Source organism: Syngnathus leptorhynchus, chromosome 2, assembly GCF_054491065.1.
Source record: "Syngnathus leptorhynchus isolate UIUO chromosome 2, UIUO_Slep, whole genome shotgun sequence".
NCBI lineage: Eukaryota > Metazoa > Chordata > Actinopteri > Syngnathiformes > Syngnathidae > Syngnathus > Syngnathus leptorhynchus.
This window is the reverse complement of record NC_141196.1, coordinates 21,475,014-21,500,333: the sequence shown is the minus strand read 5'-3', so window position 1 is coordinate 21,500,333 and position 25,320 is coordinate 21,475,014. Positions and strand designations below refer to the sequence as shown.

The window sequence follows — 25,320 nt, the reverse complement described above, 5'->3', positions numbered from 1 at the left end:
TTGCATCGAAGGTGCTCTATTAGTCTTGGGGAACACAATAATGCGTTGAATTAATTCGTTAGCTTCTCGTTAACGTGAGCATTAGCTTACTGGTTAACTTGACCGGAGTGCTTGTTTACGTGTGCATAAATATTGTGAGGGGATTGATGTTGTTATGTGTTATGTATGGTATGGACAAGTCTTCTGCCGTTGACATCTTTTAATCAATCAAAAAGTTTGCGATGCAAGTAAACTCTACCTCGGCTAAAAAACTACAAAAATGTCCGACTGGAAAGAGAGGTGCACATCTTGTGTCCTTGAAGGACTGGGGTGTGAAGTATCTCATTTGTATTTGAAGAGACTGCATCAAAATGACTTGCGCTGAGCCGCACCTCAGAACAAGGAATTCAAACAAAAGCAACAGGTTTGGGGGTTGCTGCCACGACAGAAACCGACCGCCATACGGCCACATCTCCGGTCGGCCGTCTCATCAATGGAGGCATGGAACATGGTCCACTCAGACTCAATGTCCCCTGCTTCCCCTGGGATGGGGGAAAAGCTCTGTCAGACGTGAGAGTTGAAGCTCTTTCTGACAGGGGATTCTACCAGACATTCCCAGCAGACCCTTACAGTACGTTTGGGTCTGCCAGGTCGGACCGGCATCTTCCTCCATAACAGGAGCCAACCCACCACCAGGTCGTGATCAGTTGACAGCTCCGCCCCTTTCTTCACCCGAGTGTCCAAAACATGCGGCTGCAAATCTGATAACATGACTACAAAGTCGATCATCAAACTGCAGCTTCGGGTGTTCTGGCTCCAGGTGCACACATGGACATCCTTATGTTTGCAAAATGCTGTTCATTATAGACAATCCATGTTGAGCATAGAAGTCCAGTAATAGAACACCGCTCGGGTTCTGATTGGGGCAGGTGTTCCTCCCAATCACGTCCTTCCAGTTCTAACTGTCATTTCACACGTAAGCATTGAAACTACCCAGTAGAACGATGGAGTCCCCAGGAGTGCTCTCCAGCACTTCCTCCAGGGACTCCAAGAAGGGTGGGTACTCTGAGCTGCCGTTTGGTGCATAGACACAAACAACAGTCAAGACCCGTCCCCTACACCCCAAGGCTCTCGTTCACCGGGGTGGACTCCAATGTGCAGGCACATCCACACCTGCTCGGCGCCTCTCACCGTGGGCACCTCCAGAGTGGAAGAGATCGGACAAAATTAAACTTCCTGCGCACTGAGGTCCACTTAAATTTTGGAAAATACATCAGGACTTTAAAAATATTTTCTAAATTTCAGTGACGACTCTGTCACAATAATGCGACCAGCCGTGTGCGTTCGGCGGTGCGATGCAGATGCGCGATCGGACAGAATTAAACTTCCTGCGCACCGAGGTCCACTTAAATTTTGGAAAGTACATCGGGACTTTAAAATTATTTTCTAAATTTTAGCGACGACTCTGTCACAATAATGCGACCAGCGCGGTGCAGTTGCACAGTCGGTGACACGCTACGGTTGCGCGTTCCGCGGTGCGCTGCAGTTGCGCGATCGGACAAAAATAAACTTCCTGCGCACTGAGGTCCACCTAAATTTTGGAAAGTACATCAGGACTTTAATAATATTTTCGAAATGTCAGCGGCCGCTCTGTCACAAAATTGCGACCAGCGCGGTGCAGTTGCGCGGTCAGCGACGCGCTATGGTTGAGCGTTCGGCGGCGCGCTGCAGTTGCGCGATTGGACAAAAACGCGCAAATGAAAAAATGATGATTTTTTATTTTTGCTTGGAACGGATAAATTTTTTTTTTCCATTATCTGTAATGTGAAAACATGATTTGGAATTCGAATGATTCTCTTCTCGAACAGCCTTCTGGAACGGATTGTGTTTGAAAACCGAGGCTCCGCTGTACGAGCACTATGTAAGTTACTCTCATTTATGTACAGAGAAATATTTTTGTAATGTTTCAAAAGTTATTAAAACGGGTAGTCTACATGATAGTTGAAAAGAAACCCAACTAAATCTTATTTTAAACATTTCGGTCTAATTTTTACTTCACTGAAGACACTTTGAATACAAGTAACTTCTATTGTCTCTCCTCAATTAACTTTTAACAAATCATGGGATTCAAGGATATTTTAAAAGTCACATTAGTGTAATTTGTAGTTCAACACGTAGACTCAAGTAGATGGTTGCTGTGGACACAAATCATTGAGGAAAGCTGATCAGGTTTGACTCATTGTCATCCTGATCATGTCGACGCCAGTGAGACTGTCCCTTTAAGAAACTGCACTTGCAGCCATTTTCTGCTCTTTGTGTGGGGTGGATTAGAGCTGGGGAGGCACTGGGGCAAAAAAAAAAAAATAGAGCATCAGTCTCGTCTCAAGACGTGCTAAAGGCAGAGAAGAGGTCGGAACGGCGTCGCAGAACGCACTACTGTCCGCCCGCCCTCTTGTACCGTCGGACGGACATGAAATTTGCAGGTATGTGGCTGCCTTGATATGGATGAAGCGTCTCTCAAAGATGAGCGTGGTTTCGCTCGTGATGTGATCTGTGTACTGATGATGGCTCGAGAGTGAGCGAGAAGCTCATTTTTTTTCCGCCTCACTTCCTGCTCGTACGGTGCATCATTCTCGGTATTATTTCGTGCTTACAGACACTAGTGGGTCGTTGGGCGTTCCTGACTGATAGACGAGAGTCTCTCTTTTATTATTTCCACACACGGAATTTCCGTTAGCTTCCAGCAGCATCGTCGCTGATGTGAGATGGGTGGGGTGAAGAGAGCGCAGCAAGTGCACGGATAAGTGATGGAGGCCACGCGATTTTTCCCCTTCTCAAATGGAGGGAAAAACTGCCCCTGTGATATTTAAAATGAAGTCGTCTGATAACCGACTCGCTATTTTGTGGTAGGAGATTCAGCGTGGCTATGAGAGTGAGCGAGGTGTCAACATTGGAGAGGCTTCACTGCTCTCACGGTGGCACGCCTGCGGGCCTGTGACTGATGCTCAAATGACTTTCAATTTTCGCCTACTTTTGCTCCACGTTCAAATGAACAATTACCATTGTCATCACGTGATCGTCGTGCATACAGCCGTGCACACTGAACTTCCTTATCTCTCACGCCTTCCGCACTATTTTGTGAATGTGTAATTGAGCCCCTCACCCAAAGCTGTGATTTCACGATTTGTAGTTGACCTCATGCTTCACAAAATATTACTCTTGTCTAAACCGTGAATTTTCCTCCAAAAGCGCCATTCAACATCAGTATCAAATACAATATATATATATATATATATAATTGTCTGTCCAGCTCTCAAAACACATCATTGGCTACAAGTAAATGATCTAATGACACCCAGTGAGTAGTTTCACGCATTGTGCGTTACACCAAATATAAGGCTCTGTTTTGATTGCAACAGTCCAAATATTAGTTTTTAACAATGTGTTTGATATTGTGGTTGTTTGTGTAGTTTGTATTTGGACAACACTACGTCATCTGATGTGTCTCTAATTGTTTAATTCAGCACATAAACTCGGTAGAATAATCTTTACTGAGAGGTATTCCATTATAAACATTTGTTTCAAATGGCATGCCTATAATTTTTTGGGACATAATGTGAGTGTTCATAGGTGTTTTTCTTAAGATCACGGTCACATTCAATTCTCGAGCAAATCTACACATTGATTGTTATTACCGCAAAATCACGTAGATTCTTTTCTCATGCCTACAGAAAATTTCATCACAATACTTTCTTGATCAAAATGAGACCGTTAGCTTATTATGCAAAAATAAGAAAACAGTCCCTGCGATTTAATTGTAAGCAATAGTCACAATAATTAAGATATTACACAAAAGATACCCTTTCGGGTAGATGTGTATTCTAAGAATATCTTTTTTTTATAGCAGATCTTTTTAGTTTGTGTAATGTAGTCTTCTTCATGGTGTGGCTATGTACAATTTACTAAACAAGCAATTTCATATTTCTGGCAGATAATCTGACGTCCTGTTCTTGACATTGTAATAATGTAATGCCTCTAGGTGTAAAGAAAACGATGCTTATAGCAAGGTCCACAAGTGGGTACCATGTCTCCTTCACATGTATTGCTTTGGATTTGAATTATGGGTATTCTGGGTCCCCCTAGCATTTCCGAAACCATGTGTTATGTTCACCAACACGCGGACAACGGCTACGTGCTCACTGTCGTTTATTTTTCATCACACACGCACTCAACGTTTTTCCGACCCACAAACTGTTTTACGGCAGTCATATCACACTCTTGTACTGTGACGTAAAGTCACATTCCACATTCACCCCCCCTTCACAGAATGCCAATCCAATATAACATAACAGACTGGAACATAGTCAACCTATCTAGGTAAACCGGGTAGACTACCAGTTTACCTGCATAGCCCTGTGGATTATTGTGCCATGTGACGGGCTATGCTCTATTCTAGCATGGGATGTTTTGTTTGTCTGATTTTTCTTTCAAGTTTCAAGTTGGTCAAGTTAAATTACTTTCACATTATGAACTTGGATTCCATTACTAACGACTTTTTTTTTTTTTTTTTTAACACGTAACTTGCAATGCTAACCCTAACCCTCCCAACCCTGTGTTTTCTGTGTTACACAGAATAATGAATGTGATTGGTCACATGTTTTTAAACAAGCGTCCATTGTAACTGGTCTAAAATAAAAACATGTCATTGATGGGGTCAGGTCATACTAACCAATGTCCAATACTGTACACTTCACAGACTTTGCTGGAACGTGTGTTTGGAAATGCTCTAGAGTGGTTTTGTTTGGTGGGGGTGAATCAATGTAACAAAGGCAACCCCGGGGCAGGGGACTACATTGAGTAGTGTGACCCTTTAGTTGACACACTTTTACTCAGTGTGTTGAGTAGTATAAGACTCTGGGCACGGTTCTCTGCAATCGTATAAAAAAAAACATTCCTTTGCCATAATACTTTGAATTGCACAGTAGATGTATTAATTTAATAATCCAGTATGTTTATCTGAGTGATGGAAGTACATTGTCCATGTTACCTTCTCATTTGTTTCTCACTGTTTGATTGTGCCGTTTTTGTTTTTATATCACAGGGTCACTTTCTCATGCAAGTTCATTGGTTGATCCTGTCATGAGTAGAGCTACCCTAAATTGTAAATCCTGGAAGAACTGCTTAGTCACCTACCATCTGTTATCCACAGACTTCACTGTAGACATCAACGGTATCTGCGCCTATTGGCTGTCAGCCATTCATGCGCACACCTAGTTGTAATTTTTTTCTATTGGAACTAGAATTCGCTAAAACACTCACCTGAGGCCATTCAGCAATATCATAAGGTGTGAGACGATGGTGCCAAATCCCTTGCCAAAAGGGAACTATTACTCTGAAATAATGTCATAGCATATTAACAGGTCATAGATCACCTAGGGCAGTTGCAGAACAATGATAATGTTTACATGCAGTCAATAACCTTTTTAAAATCAAAATATTGGCAGTATTCATTTTTATTGAATCCCTGTAAATGCGCACAGAAACCTGAATATGTCCTATCATGTTTTTCATGAAATGAAATGTTTTTAAAAATCATGTTTTTAAAATTTTGAATAAGACCCCTTGACCTCTCTTTTCTAACTCGAACATCTCGGTTTGTAAACCCGATCGGGTTACCTCTTCCTAAGATTGGACCAAAAGATTGTGTTACTTTTAGTCAAAAAGGGAAAAAGGTGAATTTCCTTCCCAAATGGAAATTCTGCAGCACGTCAAATGTAAAAGCAAAGTTGAATAAAATAAAAAGTCATAATCTCGTGTTTGTCAAGTTTTCAGTTTTTAGAACAATCGCATCGATTGAGTACTATTGCAGGGTTTTATTTATTAACAGTGCAAGTAACAATAAATCCATCATACACACAAATACAGTACATGCACGCACACACATACACACCCACGAAGGCATGATTTTGAGCTTTAAAGTTGCCTAGAAATGTTATGTATTAATACGGTTAATCCTGACCCCCCCAAAAAAAACCTCCAGACTGTATAAAATGGTCCTAGCTCTTCTAAACTCCATTGTGAAGAAGAGGGGCCCTTTGCTGTGTAAAGGTGATGAGCACACATGCACACTCAGAGACTAGTATAGGGTGGGAAAGTTTTTTCAGCCAACTAAAGCTTTAAAAGCCTGTGTTCACAAATGTGAATAGGATCTACGCTCAGCAGGTCTGTTAAACGCTAGTCACGTCTAGAAAGTTGTACTTTTCTATAAGGAGAATTACATACCAGTCTTTTTGAGTGATCCAAGTCTATAAAATCAAAATCGTGTATTTGGAACAACTTTGTACATTATCTCTTTGAGGTTGTTTCTGAGTATTGTATTTTCCGCACCATAGGGCTTCGGGCTAAGAGGTGCAGACTCAATTTGTGGGGGCTATTTTGTACTGAATCCACACATTGGGTGCACCGCATTTATAGGGTGCATGCATGCTATGACTTATGGTGAACAAGAAAAACGTAATGGCAGCAAGACAGTGAGTTTGGTTGTACTTTATTCTACTATTTAATCGTGAACTGTACTGTACTCACATTATTGTTAATCGATAGTCATACACAAATCCATCAAAGTCCTCATCTTCTATATGTGACAGTTGGGCAAGTTCGCCATTACACATGCCAAGTTCTCTCTCGTCATTGTCACGCTGTTCTTTGGTGCCAGCTTCCTACATGTTCTTCCTGTGCCTGCGTGGGTTTCCATCAGTGCTCTGGTTTCTTCATTCCAAAGAAATGCATGGTAGGCTGATTGAGCTATCGTATTTGCCAGTAGGTGTGAGTGAGTGTGAATGGCTGGCAACGAGTTCAGGGTGTTCCTCGCCTACTGTCAGAAGTCAGCTTGGATAGGCTCCAGCTCGCCCGCGACCCTTGGGAGGAAAAAAGGTTTAGAAAATGGATGGATGGAAGGACGGACGGACAGACAGTCTGTATCAGGGACCACCGATTCTGGTCCTCTGGAAAACAGCATGTTGTTTTCCATGTCTCACTGCTACAACACGCCTGACTCAAATGATTAGCTTCTGTACACCTTGCTGTTCATCTGATCACTTGAATAGAGAATGTAGCACCAGGGAGACATAAGCAGGACTACCAGACCCCGAGGGCTGGAATTGGTGAGCTCTGGTCGATATTAATTCATTTGAGGAAATGAAAATGATCAATGAATAAGGTCAACAATGTGATGTTTTGCAGTACCAGGTGGAAACTCAGAGTCTGAGCAGGTCACACCTAATACTTTATTCTGGCTCATTTATTTTCCACACGCATCTTTACGCTTCTGGCTGTGCATATTAAGCCGATTATTGGCCCTGTCAACTTTGTCTGCTGGGTCAGATATACACACGAATTCCCAGAGACCCATGATGAGCATTAAGAGCTTATGTTGCCACAGTTGTGCTAGTAGTGATTGTCATGAATAAAAGGGCAAAGGCTGCACTTTCTCAAGAGGAACACTACACTCCTAGCAGCGTTGAAGATGATGTATGACATAATTGTATATTGCTTTCGGAGTTAGGCATCCTGTCAGACACTCATGCTGATGAGTGCCCATTATGACGACGATAGTTGATAGATGGCAAAATTTAAAAAATAGAAATGACGGACAAAGCGCATACAGAAGTGGGTTTTTGTCTCAGTGTAATCATCACTAACCAGGCAGCATGGTGGAGAACTGGTTAGCACATGCGTCTCAATGTTCAGGGGTTGAGGGTTCGATCCCAGCTCCAGACATCCTGTGCGGAGGCTGCATGTTCTCCCCATGCCTGCGTGGGTTTTCTCCGGGTACTCCAGTTTCCTCCCACATTCCAAAAACATGCATGGTTGTCACTGATCAGAATGGAGCAGGGTGACCAAATGCAGCTTGGACCCAGGTTTATTGAGGAAAAAGGGAGTTGGAAGGGAAGATGATGGGGAACAGACAAACAGGAATTGGCAAACTAACATAACTTAACTGACCAACCGACAGACTGGCTAACCGAAACAGATTTGACAAGGACGGGAACCAAAAAGACATCAATGATCCGACAGGGGAGTGAGGGGCAGACAGGACTTAAATACAAAACACGTAACAAGAGGCAGGTGACTGTGGTTACAATGATCGAGGTAACACAGGAGGGGAGGGGCAACGCGAACAGAAACCATGGTAACATAAAGACACAATACAGCAACTGAGGCCGAGTCGTGACAATGGTAGTTTTGTCCATAGGTATGATTGTGAGCGTGAATGGTTATTTGTCAATGTGTGCCTGTGATTGACTGGCAACCAGTTCAGGGTGAACCCCACCTAGTTCTCAGAGATAGCTAGGATAGGCTCCAGCACGCCTGTGAGCCACGTGAGCACTGCGATATTGCTAATTTGTATTTATTTTTGTTTCATCATTAATGAATGCCAAATAAAAATCAGTGACAATAATAATTTATAAAAATTAATGGGAAACTATTTTACAATCAACTTTCATGCAAAATCCATTTTTAGACAATTAATCAAAGTAATGATACACATAATAATCAATTCTAAATGATTCGATAGTGACAGCCTTAGATGGCAATGTGCCTTCTGCTTGCGGTACATCCACAGATTTGCACAATACTTGGTATTAATGCTAACTAAGTTCTGCCTCCACTCGTTCTGCTTTCACGTACTGTCGCCATGGGCATTTTTCCACACTCTGGTCTCTGCTTTATGTAGAAGTAGCTTGCTTCACCCCATATAGTCGTCGTCAAGACACCACAGACAAAACACATAATATGTCTAGTCACTCTGTAGGATTTTTATTGGCTATTCATCTCATGTTCTCTTTCTGTCTTTCAGACTTGAGTGTGGTGTGAGTGAGGTTTTGTAACCATGACGACCCACGTGACCCTGGAAGATGCCCTATCCAATGTGGACCTGCTGGAGGAACTGCCCCTCCCAGACCAGCAGCCATGCATTGAACCCCCTCCCTCCTCCATTATGTACCAGGTACAACCCCACCCATGCTGTCACCTGACAAGTGTCAAAGTGTCTCACTCTGCTCACTAATCTCTTCTTCTCCAGGCCAATTTTGATACCAACTTTGAAGATAGGAACGCGTTTGTGACTGGCATCGCTCGTTATATTGAGCAAGCTACAGTCCACTCCAGCATGGTGAGGCCTGCTTTCTATTTTCAAACAGTTCAATGTGACTGGCCTCAATAGTATGGACGTCCGATCTGTTCTTTCCCCATCTAATAAGTACGACAAAGCCAAATGTGATGTGCAGCCTCTGCAAATTGATTATAGTTTTGATATCACCATGATCACACACTTGAGCCAGGCAAAGTTCCTCTCAACTTCCTCCTCCATGAATGAGGTTGTAAGGTGACTAATGTGACTGGACTTACAAATAGGGGAAGCTGTGCTTTATTCAACTCTATTTCATCAGGAAGTCCCACTTAGGCTGAAGCCAGTCTATTTGAGGATACTAGAGCAAGAGAGATTGAGAAATGTGTCTCACCCCTTTCTGAATGGAAGAATTGTTCCACTGCTGAAATATTAATAAAGTGTACATTCATTATGGAACAGGTTACTCATCTGAGAACAATTGTATGTGCGATTCCATGAAGACATTCTAGCTTAAACACAAACCTCCATAAAGTAAAATGCAAAACAATTAATTGTCAAAGTGCTGTGTGTAATTAACAAAGGTAAAAAAAAAAAAAAAAATTGTTCAAATGTTCTTTCGGTTTGAAAAATGTATGTTTTTTTTCATCTAAGATGTTCTATCAGTTTTTTTAAATTGTATGTTTGGTACTAATGGGGAACTAATGAGTAAGCATACTTGACACCATTAGGTAATGACCATAAAGTCATTATCAATATAAAGTTACATTTTTTATTTGAATTGGATTATGACTGGAGATATTGTTTAAATGGTTGAACATCATTCACATCATGATTACTTTTTCACTTTGTGCAGAATGAAATGCTGGAAGAAGGACATGAGTATGCAGTGATGCTTTACACTTGGAGAAGCTGCTCTCGAGCTATTCCGCAGGTAACATACAGACATGCAGACGAATGTTGATTGGTAGACTCAGAGTTTACTTTTAATTCACAGTACTGTAAAATTAAGTATGGTGTTTGTTGTATTATCGTCAACCCACAAGTTCCTCTTTTGATGGGTGGGGGAGAAAACCTCTCACCCGTCAAGAAAGCACAAAAAAATATACTGTAGAAGGTGTATTCATATTTTTTGGAACCACTTGTCAGCATTCTTTTATTTATCGGAGCAACTTATCATGTACTTCAACATAAGGTCCTGAATTGACCCCAAATTTGAAATGTCTACAATTAATTTGTAGTTCCATATCAGAATTACATTGGCAAGATATGTAATGGTGCTCTCTTGTGTTTATTAGGTGAAATGCAACGAGCAACCCAACAGGGTTGAGATCTACGAGAAAACAGTGGAAGTGTTGGAGCCAGAAGTCACCAAGCTCATGAAGTTTATGTACTTCCAAGTAAGACATTTTGATGTGATTATTTAAGCATCTGTAAAGGCATAAATGGCTAAAGGAAGTACTATTTTATATCAACCAAATATTGCTGCAAATAGTTCTGTGTTATGGTTTTCAATTCCTTTTCCCTCATGTAGCGGAAAGCTATAGAACGTTTCTGTAGCGAAGTGAAGCGTCTCTGCCATGCTGAGAGAAGGAAAGACTTTGTTTCTGAGGCCTATCTGCTCACTCTGGGAAAATTTATCAACATGTTTGCTGTACTGGACGAACTGAAAAACATGAAGTGTAGCGTAAAGAATGATCATTCTGCTTATAAAAGGTACTGTTCCACGGAACCCTTCTCAATATTGCTTTTCCAAAAGGGAAGTGGTTCTTATATTGGACTCTCTTTGTCTCCAGGGCTGCTCAGTTCCTGAGGAAGATGGCTGACCCTCAGTCCATCCAGGAATCTCAAAATCTTTCAATGTTCTTAGCCAACCACAACAGGATCACTCAGGTTTACCTGTTAATTTCTACTCCTTGGATTATCCCTTCCAAATTGTGTAATTTTGCTGGTACATGTGAAGCCTTGCTGGTATCACCAGCAGGACAACAACAGCGTTCTGGTTTTGCTAAAAAGCTACTGTATTGTTGGTAGAGCCGGTTGCCCAGTGAGCATTGAAAAATGTCTGAATGTCCAACTATAGGTTTACACACTTTTAACATTCTCTCCTTCCCGTTGTGTGTTTTTGTAGTGCCTGCACCAACAGTTGGAAGTGATTCCAGGTTATGAAGAACTTTTGGCAGATATTGTCAACATCTGTGTAGATTATTATGAGAACAAGATGTATTTGACTCCAAGTGAAAAGCACATGCTTCTCAAGGTACATACATTTAATGCTTTCTTTCCCGATCTTATACGGTAGTCATGTGCTTCAGCTTGCCTTTTTCCACATTAAAACAACACGTATGTACCTCTCATGTCAGGTGATGGGCTTTGGTCTGTACCTGATGGATGGAAATGTGAGTAATATCTACAAATTAGATGCCAAAAAGAGGATCAACCTTAGCAAGATCGACAAGTTCTTTAAAGTAAGAGTTTGACCTTTTCAATAGATTTTTGTCCAAAATCAAACAAATTAGAAGAGACTTTTTTTCGTGTGTGTTTAAGCTTCAAGTGGTGCCACTATTTGGAGACATGCAGATAGAGTTATCCCGCTACATTGAGACAAGTGCTCACTACGAGGAAAACAAGTCCAAGTAAGAAACCCATTAATACCCACTTTCATATAAACGGCTTTCCATCCTTCTTGAAGCATATGAACCCTCCCGTGTCTCCCCTCTGTACACAGATGGACGTGCACCCAGAGCAGCATCTCACCACAATACAACCTATGTGAGCAAATGGTGCAGATCAGAGAGGACCACATTCGCTTCATCTCTGAGCTGGCGCGCTATAGCAACAGCGAAGTGGTGACGGGCTCAGGTCTGGACAGCCAGAAATCAGATGAGGAATACAGAGAGCTTTTTGACCTTTCACTGAGGGGTCTGCAGTTGTTGTCCAAGTGGAGTACGCATGTCATGGAAGTTGTGAGTAATACTTGTCAAATTGCCAAGGAAAGCTTGCTCAATACAGTTGGTAGACCTGCACAATATTTTGGTGATCCAACACAAGAGTTGTATCAGAGAGTTTACCTACGAAGATGATCATGCTCGATTATATTTTTAAGGGTTTTTTGGCTCCTTTTTTTCGTCACCTTATTTAATTACCGGAGAGGATTTTCTTCCCCTCTCGTGCAACGCAATTGAAGAAAAAAAGTTTGGGGTATTATGTGTCTGCATCACAATTGAAGGGATTCAAAAGGGTTCAAACTTTGGTTCGTACCGTATTTTCATGGGTCTTCTCAGGGTTCTTTCAAAGTTTTAAAAACATACAGTACATATTAGGTGCATAATGGGGTGTAAATTGCAAATTGATGTGAATGTGAGTATAAATGATTGTTTGGTTTGTACAGTGTGTGATTGACTGATGGCCAGTTCAAGTTGTACCTTGCCTCTTGCCCAAAATCAAATGGGACCACATAACCCATGAAAATAGGTAGACTGATTTGTTGTAGTTGTAATTGTACACGACTGAAACAATGATAAATATATGAATATTAACTAAAACATATCCATTCAAACTGAGAATAATACATCTCATGTATTATAGAAGCCTAATAGGATTGTCTAGGTGTACCTGATGACCTGTATTAAAGTAAAGTAATCAAACCTTTTTGGCTTTTTCAGTATTCGTGGAAGCTGGTCCATCCCACAGATAAATTTTGTAATAAGGACTGTCCGGGCACAGCAGAAGAGTATGAACGAGCCACACGTTATAATTACACCAGTGAGGAGAAGTTTGCTCTGGTGGAAGTGATTGCCATGATAAAAGGCCTTCAGGTACAAAAGACCCCTGGTCTCTTGACACTTTTGAGATGATTTATATCTGCTCCCATTCCGACAACCAAAGCAGCTTTTGTCTTTTATCTACATATTTTGAAAATGTTCTTGCTGTTACAAATGTGGTTCTATACATTCAGTACTCATGTCGATGTCGTTGTGACTATCAGGTCCTGATGGGCCGAATGGAGTCCGTTTTCAATCAGGCTATCAGGAATACCATCTACGCAGCTCTGCAGGACTTTGCCCAAATGACACTCCGAGAGCCTTTGCGCCAGGCTGTGCGCAAGAAGAAGAATGTCCTCATTAGGTAGATAACTAAGTACAATGTACCCATGCAATGTATTGTGTGGCTCCATCATCCCATTTTCTTTCTCTTCAGTGTTCTTCAAGCTATTCGTAAAACCGTTTGTGACTGGGAGGGGGCGAGGGAACCTCCAAATGATCCGTGTCTGAGGGGGGAGAAGGACCCTAAAGGAGGTTTTGATATCAAGGTGCCGCGGAGAGCTGTGGGACCTTCGAGCACACAAGTAAGAGTCATTAGAGTTATTACCATCAAAAGAGACAGACACAAATGAGCATCAAGTCAAAATGCTTTGGTGTGTGATTCCTCTCAACTAATGTTTGTTTGTTTGCAAATACTGTACACTTATCGGCCACTTTATTTATTACATCAATGCAAGACAATTAAATTCCACACAGTTTCTTCCCATCATTGGTAATATATTTAATATATAATTTTCTTTATGGTTACTGCTGCAGTTGTAGCAAGAGAATAGTACTGCAATTGCTCTTACAATTAATTGGATAGTACAGTATAGTATGTAATAGAGTTGCTCTTGTAATCAATCTCATTAAACTGTCCAGTGTGCAGTGCATTGTGTGTGGTTTCTTCTTTCTTCAAAGTCCTTCTTTGTGTTCCCTGCAGCTGTACATGGTGCGCACTATGTTGGAGTCATTGATCGCTGACAAGAGTGGCTCTAAAAAGACGCTGCGCAGCAGTCTAGATGGACCCATTGTGGTCGCCATAGAAGACTTTCACAAACAATCCTTCTTCTTCACACACTTGCTCAACTTCAGCGGTGAGGACAACATCTCCACAGATAGTGATCCTCTTTGAACAAGGCAGTTGGGGTCAGTTGGGGTTTTTGGCACGGGCGACACGAGGCAGCATTTTCTTATGTCACGTGGGGGGTGGCATGAGCGGTGGCTTCAATCCTCAAGGCTGGTGATCATTTCCAAGAGTCTTAATTTTCTTCTGGTCCCAGTTCATGGCAGCATCAATTTATATTTTGTTTTCACCAAGTGTAGCAAATCTGAACAGGTTCACCCCACACCAAGTCAAGTTCCAAGAGGGACACTAATTCTAACAGCAGCCCTATTAGAATAAGTCAACCCACGAGAATAGGTACCCTCTTCCTATTTTAAAACGGTGAAGCCTCGACATTCACTGACGTTTTCTGTGTCTTCCTGGGGGTGTTTTCACCAAGTGTAGCAAATTTGAATAGGTACCCCTTCCCCAAGCAAGTTTAGAGGGGGTACTAATTCTAATAGCAGGCCTATTACATTAAGTCAACCCGTGAGAATATGTACCCCTTCCTACAGTAGCGTTTTTTGGTACAGGTGACACGGCTGGCCTCCCAGGGCGGCGGCGGCACGACCGGAAATACTAGTTTCCCCCAGGGAGTAATTCAGTGTAGAACCACCACTGGTTGGGGTCCTTGTCCATGACAACTTACCCCTGAATCTTGATTCATTTAACCAGACATTTTGGCTCTTTTGCTTCCCATCATGACTTTGCCCGAGTGCACAAAGTGTTTTCCAGATAGGCTTAGTTGGATGATTGGATAACTTCTACCTCGGGCTGGGCGATTAATCGAAATTTGATCTTGGCTTCTCTTGATCTTTAAAACGTTATAATGGAACAAAAGTGATTAAACATGTACAGAACGGCGCGGTGTGTTAACAAGTTCAAGACATTGTGAAAGTACTGAATGCAGCATGTTGCTTGCGTAGCATATGTGACTACCATTCCTGAGTGTACTTTAAGCTATTTAATTACATCCTATTTAATTAATTAAATAAACGTTCACACACATTCACACAAAATATCTTCTCAATCTGCGAGAAACAGCGCATATTAATAGAGACTATATTAATTGAACTCTAATTAATAATTGAACTATTTTAGAGTTCGTTTGTTCTCGCCGAAAGCATGTAACTCTATCCATGCATGGCACTTTACTGCCCCTAAGAGGCCAAAATGCACCGAAACATGTATTTATTTTGGTTGGGTTTTTTCTCAATTGCTATTCCAGTTTATTCTTATTTTACTTACTTGCTAATTTATTAAAGATTTGATATAGTTATTTAGATTTGGAATTATATTTTAAAGATGAGTTTTCAAAGATTCAAGGAATCTTCTTTTCTTCAAAATTCAAGAATGTAAAGATCCAAGGAATTTTTTGTTTGTTTCACCAACACACATTTTCACATGAAACTGTGGAAAATACAATCCCCCAGATCCCAGGTTAGCAAAGCTTTTAAATCACTAATCAATCTCAATCAAAATAGTCAGGATTTTTATTTGTTCCACAATCATCCAGGCCTCAATTAAACACCATTGAGATTTGAAATTATAGTTATTTAAATTTTGAATTATATTTAAAGATGAGTTTTTAAAGATTCAAAGAATTTTATTTTCTTCAAAATTCAAGAATGCAAAGATCCAAGGACTTTTTTGTTTGTTTAACCAACACACATTTCCACAGGAAATTGTGCAAAATACAATCCCCCCAGTTCCCAGGTTAGCAAAGCTTTTAAATCACTAATCAATCTCAATCAAAATAGTCAGGATTTTTATTTGTTCCACAATCATCCAGGCCTCAATTGAACACCATTGAGATGAACTTCACCCAAGTTTGAGTGTCAGGGCCTCTTGTGACTGACCTTGCAAATGTTAATGTCCGAAAGGCAGGCCCCAAAATATTGCTGAAAGCCTTCCCAGATAAGTGAAAATGGTCCTCCTAACACACCAAATTGTATATTAAGTTCCTTTTGTGTCTTAATAGTTGTATGGCTGCGATGGTTTCCTATATAACAGGATAACTATATAAAAAATGAGTCAAGTACAATGTGCATTTATTTGACAAAATACTGTACCTCGCTTTGTTGTGTTCTTTCAATGTCCAGAGGCCCTGCAGCAGTGTTGTGACTTGTCCCAGCTCTGGTTTAGAGAGTTCTTCCTTGAGCTAACCATGGGTCGCAGAATCCAGTTCCCTATTGAGATGTCCATGCCATGGATTCTCACTGACCACATCCTGGAGACCAAGGAACCGTCAATGATGGAGTGAGTCTGACTTCCTTAACAAATCAAATGGGTTTTGAGCAAAATGGTTTGCATTTAGTATTTTCTTCATCTCCCTAGATATGTGCTGTATCCACTAGATTTGTACAATGACAGTGGCTACTATGCTCTCACGAAGTTCAAGAAGCAGTTCCTTTATGATGAAATTGAGGCAGAGGTAATCTTGACGGGTTAATTGAATTCAAATGTCATTATTTTGTGTCAGTTTCTTGAAACGTTTTTTTTCCTCCTTCACAGGTAAACCTTTGCTTTGATCAGTTTGTCTACAAGTTAGCTGATCAGATATTTGCCTACTACAAAGCAATGGCTGGCAGGTAGGAAGTGTGAATTGGTTTTATTAAGTTTGATGTTGTTGGCGCAATATCTTGTACCCATTTAAGAGTTTTTTTTCCTCCCCACAGTGTTCTGCTTGATAAGCGCTTCCGGGCAGAGTGTAAAAACTATGGGGTGATTATACCATACCCTCCTTCAAACCGCTATGAGACGTTGCTAAAACAGAGACATGTGCAGGTACTGAAAACAACTCGAGCGTATTGTATATCTGTGCAGTTCACATATTATTATTTTTTTTACTCTGTTCCTTCTGTGTGCTACAGCTTCTGGGTCGCTCCATTGACCTAAACCGTCTTATCACCCAGAGGATCTCTGCTGCCATGTATAAGTCTCTGGATCATGCCATCAGTCGCTTTGAAAGCGAGGATCTCACATCTATTGTGGTAAAGATCACATACCGTAGTTCAACTTTCAATATAAGTTTTAAACGCAATACTTTGCATCACACTTGGGGTCAGGAGTTGGAGTGGCTTCTGGAGATCAACAGACTCACCCACCGGCTTCTGTCCAAGCACATGACCCTGGACAGCTTTGATGCCATGTTCCGTGAGGCCAATCACAACGTCTCAGCTCCCTACGGTCGAATTACACTTCATGTTTTTTGGGAGCTCAATTTCGATTTCCTCCCTAATTATTGCTACAACGGATCCACAAACCGGTCTGTTTGTGTTTTCAGATGCACCTTGTATAAATAGTGAATTGTTTTAAGCATGTTTTCTTTTCAGATTTGTACGCACAGCCATTCCTTTCACCCAAGAGCCTCAGAGAGACAAGCCAGCCAATGTACAACCTTACTACCTGTATGGATCCAAGGTGTGCCACAGTCTGCCACACATTTAATTTTCAAAATGATTTTTCAACTCCTTGGGTTGAAACCGACTGTCACTGTATGTAATTTGCTGGCTGATACTGACTCTTTCTTTGTTTCCTCTTTTCCTCCTAGCCTCTGAACATTGCCTACTCTCACATATACAGCTCGTACAGGAACTTTGTTGGCCCACCTCATTTCAAGACTATTTGTCGTCTTCTTGGTTACCAAGGCATTGCTGTTGTGATGGAGGAACTACTTAAGATTGTCAAGAGCTTGGTATTCATCATCATTTTCCACTTGGCCTTTCTAAACATGTCAATTCCACCTATTTTTTATGGAATCTTAACATGACATGCATCGTCTTTCTGTCCCCTCAGTTACAGGGCACCGTTCTGCAGTATGTAAAAACACTCATCGAAGTTATGCCCAAAATCTGTCGCCTACCCCGCCACGAATATGGCTCCCCAGGTAAGCCTTTGTCCTCTGTTTTGACCGTAAATTACCCGCGCTTTACCATCATTAATTTGTATAGAAAACTTCATGTAACAGTGGAACCTTCAAAGTCAAAAGTCCTACAATTTGGAGTTCAACCACGATACTCAGAAAAGAACTATGCATCAAAAGTCAAACAAATTTGGAAGATGTCAAACTCGCATCATTTGTTAAAATGTCAGGATTTACAGTATCTTATTTCATTTGGTGGGGTTTGATTTGGGCGTTGAGGTTGCCACTAATGAAAGTTACCAGTGCTGGCAAAGGGATAAAGTGTAATAACAGACCAAAAATTTGAATTATGACATAGGAGTTTGACTCTGTGTTCAGCACAATATGACCAGAGGTTTGCAATTTTGCCGAGCCGTCTGGGATCTATTTTTGTGTTGAATGCAAGTCTCGTGTGATGCATGGTCAAAATCTGCGCAGAGGCAAACTAGACTGGGTTTTAGTGTTTTTGCAGATACACATTTTTTATGGCGAAAATGCAGCTGACTAAATTAGCCATCAATCTAAGAGAGAGAGAGAGAGAGAGTGACGGGCACTGTATTTTACTTTACAAAATTAAGTTCTGATTTGCTGAAATCCATCCAGGAGTTTGAAGCCCACAAAGTATGTTTTAAAAGAACTGCAAGCAGACCTCCATGGGCGGGCGATGTCAAGTTGCTCCGGGAGATCATAGATCTGTGAAATGTGCATGTGGAGACAGGCCCTCCACACTAATCGTTTGTATTCATGTCCACCCCTACATCCACCATAGCTGTGCCGCAGCTATATCATAAAACTATGATAAGGATGATAATAATAATAATAATGTATACAATGAAGTGATTTTTACGATGCTGTTGTCATATTTATGAATGAAAACCAATGACACATGTCAGTGAAGCTCACAATGCCCCAATCAATTTCAGCAGAATTGTTTTAGGCTATTTGTGTAACTAGTTGGATGTGGCTCCAGCTGGTGTAAAATCATGATGGCGTTTAACCAGCAAATTGTTAGGTTGAAGAAATATTTACTGATATCAGAGGAGGCCGAATCCTAAAAAAAGCATATTTTACAGCTTCAACAACTGTAACACTGAAAGGTTACAGAAGGAGCCACTTTGCAATCTATTCAAAATGGCCTTCTTGCATGTTTTATTAGACCCACAAATTCAGATTACATTTTTGTCATGCCCAAGAGAATTGTTTAATAATCCTTAGATTACTATTGTTCGGACCCGAATTGCTTGCTTGACATCGTAGTACACTCAGTTATCCTCTCATGCACTGTCGCAATGTGGGTCAACAAATCCTTTTCGATTCATCCCAGTAGTCTTAGATTATTAGAAGTATACTATTAGAAGTGTACTTTTTACCAAACACATTTGATTTGGTAATGTGTGGCGGGGAAAAATATTTTATATTTGAGTTTTGTCATGTCTAGCTGATAGAAAGAGTATAGTGAGATTCCCATACTCTTTTATTGTAGGGATCTTGGAGTTCTTCCACCATCAACTCAAGGATATTATTGAGTATGCTGAGCTCAAGACAGATGTCTTCCAGAGCTTAAGGGAGGTGGGGAACGCCATCCTCTTCTGCCTGCTCATCGAGCAAGCTCTGGTAAGACTAACTTTACGGCTGGCGTGACAGTTTGAGCTGGTATAATAAGAGCCGCCAGCCTGGACTGTGCATGTCTTATGTCGTTTGTCTGGGAGCCTGAAGTTTTCTGCCTTATTTAAGATGTTGATTTTTCTCAAAATCACTTATCACAGGCAGTCTTTCAGGCCCCAGTCTGAGTTTAATCTTGAAACTATGATTCTATTTTTCATTGCACGCTGGCATCAACCACAGGTGGTAAGGACATGGGTTTTGTTTATTGCTATCTAGATAACTTTGAAATGACTTGTTTCTTTCTGTTCTTCTCATTTTAGTTTGGCTTGCTGTGTTTCTTTTCTTTGTACTGTTTGCATGACATGATTTATATCCCATCAGGCCTACAAAAACATTGTGGAATTATCTGCGATCTAAAGAAAGGCAATTAGTGATAAAACAATAACAAGCAACTGTATAAGAATCCCAATGTGTTTTTCATCCATGAAGGAAGGTGTCTCACATTTTGGGAGGGTTCCCTTGCAGTCATGTGCTTCCATACATTTATTCTGATTCTAGATGCATGTTCTTGTTTGCACATCTGTCTTTCTTTTAAAACTAACCTTTTTAAATGCACATTTGTACATACATTTATTGTATTTTAACATACATAGGTGCATGTGTCCTGCTTTTATTATTGCATGGCTCTTCCTGTCATGAATGCACAAATAAATTATTTAGCATTTTCTGCTTCATTTAGTTTAGACAGCTCCATTATTCAATAAGAACAGTTTTGGGAAAACCTTTTTTGCTCTAGAATGACTGTGTCCATGTGCACAAAGGAAAGTCCAGACCGCCCTTTGTTATCGAAAGATTTGAGAGCTCTGTCCTTAAACCCCTTAAAAAACATTTTGCATCAACTAGAACCCGTCTTGTGTGTCTGGCCTCCAATCAACCCAATTCCACATGCTTTCATTTTCACTGCCAAATCAACAGTGACACTGACACCCTCAAAAGTGTCTTTTTCAAATTGTCTCATTGTTTTAAACTACCAAAAACATACCTAAACATTAGACATTAGATTTCTCAGATGTAGACATCGAATTGACACAGTATGCATAGACTGTGGAAAGTATGGTGAATGAATAATAATTTAATATCACTTCATAGCTTCCATGCATGCTCTGGAAGGTTGTTTTTGTTTGTTTGTGTGCTTTATTTTAAATTACAGCTCATTCAAATTATTTTATCTTGTATACTTTTTTAATATCAGTCACAGGAAGAAGTGTGTGACCTTCTTCATGCTGCCCCCTTCCAAAATATTCTGCCGAGAGTATACATCAAAGGTATTTTTGGCTAGAAATTATTCAAACAGAATGGATGACTCTTTGTTTGTTTTTTTGAGTGTGTAACACGTCACATTAATAAATGTTTCTGCGATGTGTAGAGGGGGAGCGTCTGGAAGTGAGGATGAAAAGGCTTGAAGCAAAGTATGCCCCTCTTCACCTTGTGCCTCTGATTGAGAGGCTGGGGACCCCTCAGGTATCTTTGTGCCCATTTAAACTAAAAAATAAAAAAGTGTGTGTGTATATATATATATATATATATATATATATATATATATACACACACACACACACACACACACATACATACATACATACACACACACACACACACACACACACACACACGTTTATATAATAAAACTAGACTAAAATGGTCGGAGACAATTCTGACCAAAATAAAAATAGGTATCAAATGCTCAGACCTTTATTTGACTAAAACTTGACTCCATTAAAGAGAATATGAACATGAACAAAACTAAAATGACAGCAAAGAATAGACTAAAACTAAAACAGGCCACCCAAAACACCACTAATGTAATTTCATTGTTTTGTCTTTCTGGTAGCAAATTGCCATTGCACGTGAGGGAGATTTGCTGACCAAAGAGCGCCTGTGCTGCGGCCTTTCCATGTTTGAGGTCATCCTGACCCGCATCCGGAGCTTTTTGCAAGATGGGGTGTGGCGTGGGCCTCCTCCCACAAATGGTGTCATGCATGTTGACGAGTGCATGGAATTCCACCGCCTCTGGAGTGCAATGCAGTTTGTGTATTGCATTCCAGTGGGCACTCATGAGTACACAGCAGAGTGAGTAACGCCAAATTGATGTATGTCAAAATGGAAAGATGTACTGTGGAAGAATTAAGGAACACGTCTCTGTTTCAAGACTGACTGCCAATAAGTGAGACAAAACACAAGTGATCAAAGAAACAAAAACAATATGATGTAACAAGAAACATACATAAACCCTACCTGCAGGCCTGCTGGGTGAGAGGCCTGGTCCTGAGGTCTGCCGCAATACCAATTTTTTTCAGACCCATACCACTACGAGTAGTCAATGATAACAAATACCAATAGTAATTTGGAGACCTAAAATAGTTTCAAGCGGGATTAAATTAAAGCCCAACGTAAAGTTAATACAGTTATTCCAAAATTTTTGCAGATTCATGGACAATCAAAATAATCTTATCTCTATCCCAAGCAGTCTCTCCTTCTCCACTGAGTGCATGATGACTTCCAGGTCAGATATATGTGAGCTGGCCGTTACGACTGGGGTTGCATTGTAAAAAATTAGATGCGGATCCGATTTCGGACCACATATGAGACCGACGATAGTTAGAATTAATCTGTTAAGACTGAAAATCAGATACTGTTTGCATGCGGGCAAAAAAATAAATAAATAAAAAAATCCATTCTGGATTGCATTTGCTAGCCATTTGAACCACAACAAAGCCTTAAAAAAATCCAGTGGGACTCTTGTTATGGATCCAAACTGGTTAATTTTCTGGAGATAAGATTCTGTAGCACTAGTCATGTTATTACCACCAGGTAAAATTAGAGAGCTTTTTTTAAACTGATACCAATACAAGTACTCAATTATGAAATCGTCACAGATACTATTAAGGAAATTAAGGAAAACTCTTAAGTCATAAAATTCCCCGCCATATACAACAATGACAGATAATAAATAATATATAATAAAGAAATATAGATGTAGCAATGTTCCTTACAATTGTATAGAATATATGACAATTTTTCATCCTTCTAACGTCTACTTTGTGGTTCCTATTAGTAAAACGGCCACAAGAGAGCAACCAATACTGGTATCGACCTCTGCTACAAGTACCGATACCTTGAATAAGGCTGGTATTGGCAACGATACGATACCTAGTATCGGTACTCGCCCATCCCTCAAGAATATTTATACCAAGTACTATTTCTGGGATATTTCTGAGATTTCTGTGCCTTACCTTACTTGAATCTATGTGCCTGTGGCTTTAGTTATATTTGTAATACTTAACTCCAAACACATACAGTTGCAATTAACCACAGTAAGTCAGATGTGTAGCATTACTTGTGTGTTTTGACGTTTAGGCAGTGCTTTGGGGATGGTCTGAACTGGGCCGGCTGTGCTGTCATTGTTCTGTTGGGACAGCAACGTCGTTTTGATCTCTTTGACTTCTGCTACCACCTGCTCAAAGTCCAAAGACAAGATGGCAAGGATGAGATCATCAAAAATGTGGTGGGTATACTATTACTGTTTCCGAAATGAAGTACAATTGAATATTTATCCCATTGTTGAATAACTGCAATTCATATATTCACTATCGTCTTTTTCACAGCCACTAAAGAAGATGGCAGACCGCATCAGGAAGTACCAGATTCTTAACAATGAAATCTTTGCTATCCTAAACAAGTACATGAAGGCTGTGGAGACAGACAGTTCCACTGTGGAGCATGTTCGCTGTTTCCAGCCTCCTATACACCAATCCCTGGCTACCACTTGTTGAAAACCAATACAGCATACAATGAAACACACATTCCTCGAAGGATGTGATGCATTTTTTTGCCAATCTCTGGTCTCCTTCAATTCAGAGTTACTTTAATTTCTCCTCACATTGGCGAAAGGAAATTAAAAGATGAATCATCTCAAACTGAAAATGCTTGCAGTAGTGGAAACTGCAAGACCAGAGATGAAGGTATATCTTCACATCTTATTTTATTTTAACATACACATGATTCATGCATGCCCTTTCTTATTCTTTCAACTGCATACAAGAATGGATTACGTAAACATATGACAAAATAGTACTTCAGGTCTGTGAATCTGTGAGTCACAGAATAAGGTAAATAGGATTTTTTGCTGATTAGTCTGATGCTAATCACTCAAGTTGACCAAATAAATCTGAGCAACAAAACCAGCTGCACTACTTACTACAGATGCTATGGGCTCACGTCTGCTGACCAGAGTATCTTTTTCTCATTGATGTAATCATCTGATATGCCCAGACAGACGTTCTCTCTATACATTTACTCCATACATTTACCTTGATGATTTGCTGACTTTAAAGGGAATGATGTGCTCTGGCTGGTTTCATTTGCTTTTAATAATTTCACCACCTCCAAACCCCTCTGTTTGTCATGATTTTTTTTTTTTTTTATTCAACGCTAGTTTCAATGTAAATTTTACAGTCGAATTAAGTGAAGTGTTTGGTGTCGTAATTGTTCTTGTTTTACGATGAATAATTTTATTTACACATCCTTGGTATACTTGTCTGCTACTGACTGGAAAACTAATTTCTTTTTCGTTCTTTTGCCTGTCGAACAATTTTTATATACTGTTCATGAATACACTGATGGTATTCCTTATTTAGAAAGAAAAAACAATGATGGGTGAACACGTTTTGCTTTTTTCTGGCGTTTTAAACAACAAAAACCTCTCAGTGTATGATGACAGTGCTGTACTAGATAAACCAGTTTGGAGTGTGTGTGGCTCACGCTGGTTTGGTAGATGTAAGAAATGAAGCAAACATGATACAAAAAGTTACATAGAATTAATTAAGCATTTCTTGAATATAGTCGGTAATGATTATTGTTGGACATTTTTACTTTAGCTTTAGCAGTGCTATCAAGATAAGCTAAATTAGCCCTATTTTTTCACAGGAATCACAAATTACTTCTTCAGTAACCCCTACCTTGTGAATTTTTTCGGAATAATTTTTAATTAAGAAATGTTGTTTTATAACTATCTTTTTATTATATTTATTCAACTTTGATTAGTTGTTAATTTGCAGGTTTATCTAGTAAAAAAGGCACAAATGTATCATTGCGAAACCTTAGCATGAAAGTGTAATTTATTGTCATCAATGGCTCCATTTGTGACATGAGGCTTTGTTTAAGTAATTGTACCAGTGACCATGTTTTGAAGTCAAGTATTAAAAATGGAGAAAAGATTATCAAATGTACAACAGTGGTCCTGCATAGGATTAGAAATTATGTTGTATTTCCATGAAATAAAACATGTTTAATTGAAAATTAGTGTCATGCTTGAGTATCTTAGTTTGAATTGGGCATTGTGTATCTGACTCTGGCATTGTGTATCTGGAATGATCAATGATTTTTTTTTTTTTTTAATCTTGGCTCACCATAAATAAAGACATCATGTTTTGCATTTTTTAAGGGAATTATTACCCGGGACAAATCACAAACATAATTATAAACATTATAATCCATAATTATGACATTATCCATCCATCCATTATCCATAGCGCTTGTCTCCATTATCCATAGCGCTTGTCTCCACGGATAATTATATTATCCATCCATCCATCCATCCATCCATCCATCCATCCATCCATCCATCCATCCATCCATCCATCCATCCATCCATCCATCCATCCATCCATCCATCCATCCATACTGCTTGTCCCCACGGGGGTCGCGGGCGTGCTGAAGGCCATCCCAGCAGTCC

General features: G+C 40.1%; 1 protein-coding gene across 1 annotated transcript; it reads left to right on the top strand.

Annotated features, from left to right (window-relative positions):
- The first annotated feature begins 2,348 nt into the window (after positions 1-2,348).
- Positions 2,349-24,863, top strand: cyfip2 (cytoplasmic FMR1 interacting protein 2). The gene is made up of 30 exons (XM_085938458.1): positions 2,349-2,462; positions 8,840-8,989; positions 9,065-9,154; positions 9,966-10,043; positions 10,408-10,509; positions 10,644-10,825; positions 10,906-11,002; positions 11,241-11,369; positions 11,473-11,577; positions 11,657-11,745; positions 11,838-12,075; positions 12,775-12,927; positions 13,098-13,237; positions 13,310-13,457; positions 13,856-14,009; positions 16,120-16,276; positions 16,355-16,451; positions 16,532-16,608; positions 16,696-16,804; positions 16,891-17,010; positions 17,086-17,285; positions 17,353-17,440; positions 17,571-17,714; positions 17,816-17,906; positions 19,405-19,535; positions 20,779-20,851; positions 20,953-21,047; positions 21,418-21,656; positions 22,944-23,091; positions 23,192-24,863. The coding sequence occupies exons 2-30, from the start codon at positions 8,873-8,875 to the stop codon at positions 23,357-23,359; spliced, it is 3,759 nt and encodes a 1,252-aa protein (XP_085794584.1). The 5' UTR covers positions 2,349-2,462; positions 8,840-8,872; the 3' UTR covers positions 23,360-24,863.
- Positions 24,864-25,320: the final 457 nt, after the last annotated feature.